Consider the following 4,058-nt stretch of genomic DNA (forward strand, 5'->3'; position numbering starts at 1 on the left):
TCCAGGACTCAAACTGTGGTCAGCCATGTGGGAGCCTAGCACCTTAACCACCATGTCAGCTGCCGGCCCCAGGAAAGTATTGAAATTCTAATTGAATTGACTGAGTCTAATTTTATTCTTACTTGGTGGCCAAAAAGGAACCCAAAGAAAGTATCATTCTTCTATCATTGACTTTCAAAATTATACTTAAATTCTCACTCAGTATGGTTGGCTTTTTTCTTTTCCCCCTTTTCTCTCTCCCTCTCCCTTTCGTTCTTCTGAGAGGGATGGATGGTGGTGGGAGAGAAGACACTGAGGTAGGTATTTTTTGACAAGTTTCACCATGCTGCGATCCTACTTCAGTCTCCCAATTAGTTAGGATTATTGGTACTCACAGCTGTGGCCAGTGTGTTCAGGCTGCCCCTTGAACTGAACCTAGGCCTTGCTTGCAGCCTCTAGCCTGCTAAGCACTGGTGTTGTCTGTGTACCGTCACCACTGGGCCAGCTTTCCTATTCTTAAAGCTCCTCAAGGATGGGTATTATTAACTTCTCTCAACATCTGATTAAAATGTGCTTGGCCTTTTCTGTTTTAAACCATGTTAATATTTGTGTGGTGTGATACATAATGAAATATGCTAAAGTGACAGTGAACACAAATATTTGATGAGTTTCTGAACATTTTAGCTTAGCGTGACAATTACCAGTTCTGCCATTGCATATCAGTTTTCTGAAGATACTACAAACTTTTCCAAACTTCATTCTTTTAAATTCACTTAAATAAGGAAATCTGTGCCAGAGAGTGTTACCAATAGTGGAGGATGTATAAGAAAACCAACTGTAGCAAGGTGGCAGGACTGTAAGATTGCTGTGAATTATAAAAATATTCCCTTCAACAAGCCTTCTTGGAGAATCTCTGTCAGGAACTTTAGAGGATCAAAAGGTTTCCTTTATATTTCCAGGCTGCAAGATCAAGCTGCAGAGACCATTGAAGCGCTGCATGCAGCAGGCCTGAAAGTCTGGGTGCTTACTGGGGACAAGATGGAGACAGCCAAATCTACATGCTATGCTTGCCGCCTTTTCCAAACCAATACTGAGCTCTTGGAACTGACCACAAAAACCATTGAAGAAAGTGAAAGAAAAGAAGATCGGTTACATGAATTGCTGATAGAGTATCGTAAGAAGTTGCTTCATGAATTTCCTAGAAGTACTACTAGAAGCCTTAAAAAGTAAGAAAATTCACTAGTTTCTTATATCTAGACATTGGTACAGATGTAAATCACAGCTGCTTATGCAGGTTATATTTTCTATAATTTATCATTCTGGTTGTAGATATTTTATCCTTGTAAGTGAAACCTTCCCTGAAGTCTTGACTAAAGGATCATTTGAGATTATGTGGCACTTTCCAAGTCTCTTTTAACTTAAAAGAAAACTGCAACTGGCTGCAGTGGTACAGATAGTAGGGTACCACTGTACAACACTGGGAAGGCCCAGTGTTTGGATCCTGGGTTGATCTGAACAGACCAGGCCTGCCAGTGTGTGCCCATGAGCCTAGTTGGATGGAAGACTAGGTGTGTGCCAAGTCCCTGTTGGGGGACCCTGTTTATATGTGTATGTGTCTGTGCGTGTCTTGTCTGTCTTTCTTGCTTTCTCAGTACAATTAATATTTTTTTAAAAAAGCTATATTTCTCAAGATTCGGAAATACAGCTCCATTTTTAAATGTTTCAGATTTGGGTATGCAATATTGATATTCTGGCCTATTTCATGTCAAGAAAAAATATTCCTTTTCATGGTCTCTTAAATTCAATGTAATAAAACATCAGTCTCTCTAACAGTTTATAGGCATTTTTTAGGTTCTAGAACTATTTTCCAGATAAATTCTCATGCCCCAAACTCCAGAGGGAACCAAATTGTTAACATGGTCACTTTGACTGCTTTCAAGTAACTGCCTGGGAAGAAATTGTGAAGAACCTAAGGGCCTCAAAGAAAGTCACTGATCCACAATAATTCAGTGCCCAGAAATATATCATCTGTACTTTCCATTGACCAAGACTCAGCCTTGTCGGAACAGTTCGTTTCCTGTATTTACCTTGGCCATAAGCAAATCGGTTTCCTAGCCCAGAATGCCACCACAATGCCCACAATAACTATGAAGACTCCTGAGCAATATTATTTTTATTTCTTGATCATATCTTATGTTCCAAGGACAGTGTTAAATGCTTTGTATGATTATTCTCACAGAATTTTCATTTACAATCCTGCCAAGCAATCTTATTTTCATTTTACAGATTGGGAAACTGAGGCTTGGTGAGATGAACTCACTTGTTCAAGATCACATAGCTAATAAGAAAGTAAACAAGTCTATCCAATTCCATAATCCATGTTTTTAACACTGTGCAGTATCTGTTTCCTAATCTGCAGTGATTAAACCAATTAAAAATGAATAGCCCTGGAGCCAGCAGGTGGCATGGTGGTTAAGGCACTGAGCTCCCACATGGCTGATTGTGGTTTGAGTCCTGGACCTGGTAGCTTGCTTTCTCTCCCCCCTCCCCCAATGTGTGCCCTATAGCAAATTAAAAATAATAATAGTAATAATGATAAATAAAATAAATAATTATTTAACAAAAGAAAATTAATAATCTGTGGCCTGGTGGTCAAGGTCACTGGATTCCACATGGCCAACCACACAGTTCAAGTCCCATATCTGGTGGCTTGAAAAACATGCCGGCTTATGCCCAAAATCCTCAAAGAAGGAAGAAATGGAGGAGACAAGATTGTGGTGTGACTATGCTTCATGGAGGTGCCCTACTGCCCCATTTGTGTCTCTGGTGAGTGTAGGTGCCCTTGGGGGAAAAATATTTTTTAAATGTGTAGCCTGTATTCATAAGGCTGTGGCTAGTTCTAAAACAGCTGTTAATTTTTTTTTTTTTAAGAGAGAGCTTTTTGCTATAAGGCACATATACTCATAGGAGAGACAGAAAGTGAGAAATCATTGCCCAGAGGATGGTCATGCCACAATCCCTTCTCCTCCATTCTCTTCTTGGGATCTTGGGAACACACACACACACACACACACACACACACACACGCAAGCACGCGCGCGCACATGTGCTTGCCTGGTGAGAATTTTAAGCTGCTGAGTCCAGGACTTGAACGGTTGTTCATAATGTGGGAGTCCAGCAACATAACCATTATGCCATCTTCTTATCCCAATAGCTGTTATTTTTTTTTTTTGAGAGGTTTTTGCTATAGGGCGCACGTGCTCACACGAAAGACAGAGAAAGAGAGACAGAAAGCAGTAAATCACCCCCCGGGGGGGATGACCACACCACAATCCCTTCTCCTCCATTCTCCTCTTGGGGTCTTGGGCACACAGACACACATGCCCAGCATGAGTTTAAGCCACCAGGTCTGGTACTCAAACCACGGTCCACTACATGAGAGTTCAACGACATAGCCATTACGCTAACTGCTGGTCCCAACAGCTGTTATTCTTCTGATGCCTGGACATTAGTGAGAATAAACAGGTTTTTATTAATTACCTATACAAAATATTTCCTTCTTTAGCCAAATGGATCTTATAAACAATTCAAATTGCATGCAGTTTACTTGTCCATTTGCCTTTGTCTGCTTGGACTACCATAACAAAATACCACAGGCTAAGTAGCTTAAACAACAGAAATATATTTGTTATATTTTTGAAGGCTAAAAGTCTGTAAGTGCCAACATGGTTGACTTCTGGTGAGGTTTCTCTTCCTGGCTTGCCAGATGGTCACCTTCTTCCTGTGTCTTCACATGGCAGAGGAAGCTCTAGTGCCTCTTCTTATAAGGGTATTAATCCTGTCTTAGGACCCCAATTTCATGAATTCATCTCAACCTATTCACCTTCAAAGGCCCCATCTCCTAATAACATCACATTTGGGGTCAAAGCTTCAACATTTGTATTTTTAGAGCGGTGGGGACACAGTTCAGTCATAATGCCATTCAGCAACACTGGAGCACTTTTGTAAAAGCCAGGGCCTATGGAAAATATAATCACACCATCATCATCTCAGGTCATCTGCTCTTTCAGGTCAGCTCT

General features: G+C 40.8%; 1 protein-coding gene across 1 annotated transcript in view; it reads left to right on the forward strand.

Moving 5' to 3' along the window:
- The window catches only part of LOC102501475 (phospholipid-transporting ATPase IG-like), a 348,220-nt gene that overhangs the window by 144,494 nt on the left and 199,668 nt on the right, over positions 1–4,058 (forward strand). Inside the window, 1 exon segment of the mRNA XM_027776689.1 lies at positions 939–1,205. Within this exon segment, the coding sequence (XP_027632490.1) occupies positions 939–1,205 (267 nt within the window).

This window comes from Tupaia chinensis, unplaced genomic scaffold (assembly GCF_000334495.1).
Source record: "Tupaia chinensis unplaced genomic scaffold, TupChi_1.0 Scaffold000706_1, whole genome shotgun sequence".
Taxonomy (NCBI): domain Eukaryota; kingdom Metazoa; phylum Chordata; class Mammalia; order Scandentia; family Tupaiidae; genus Tupaia; species Tupaia belangeri.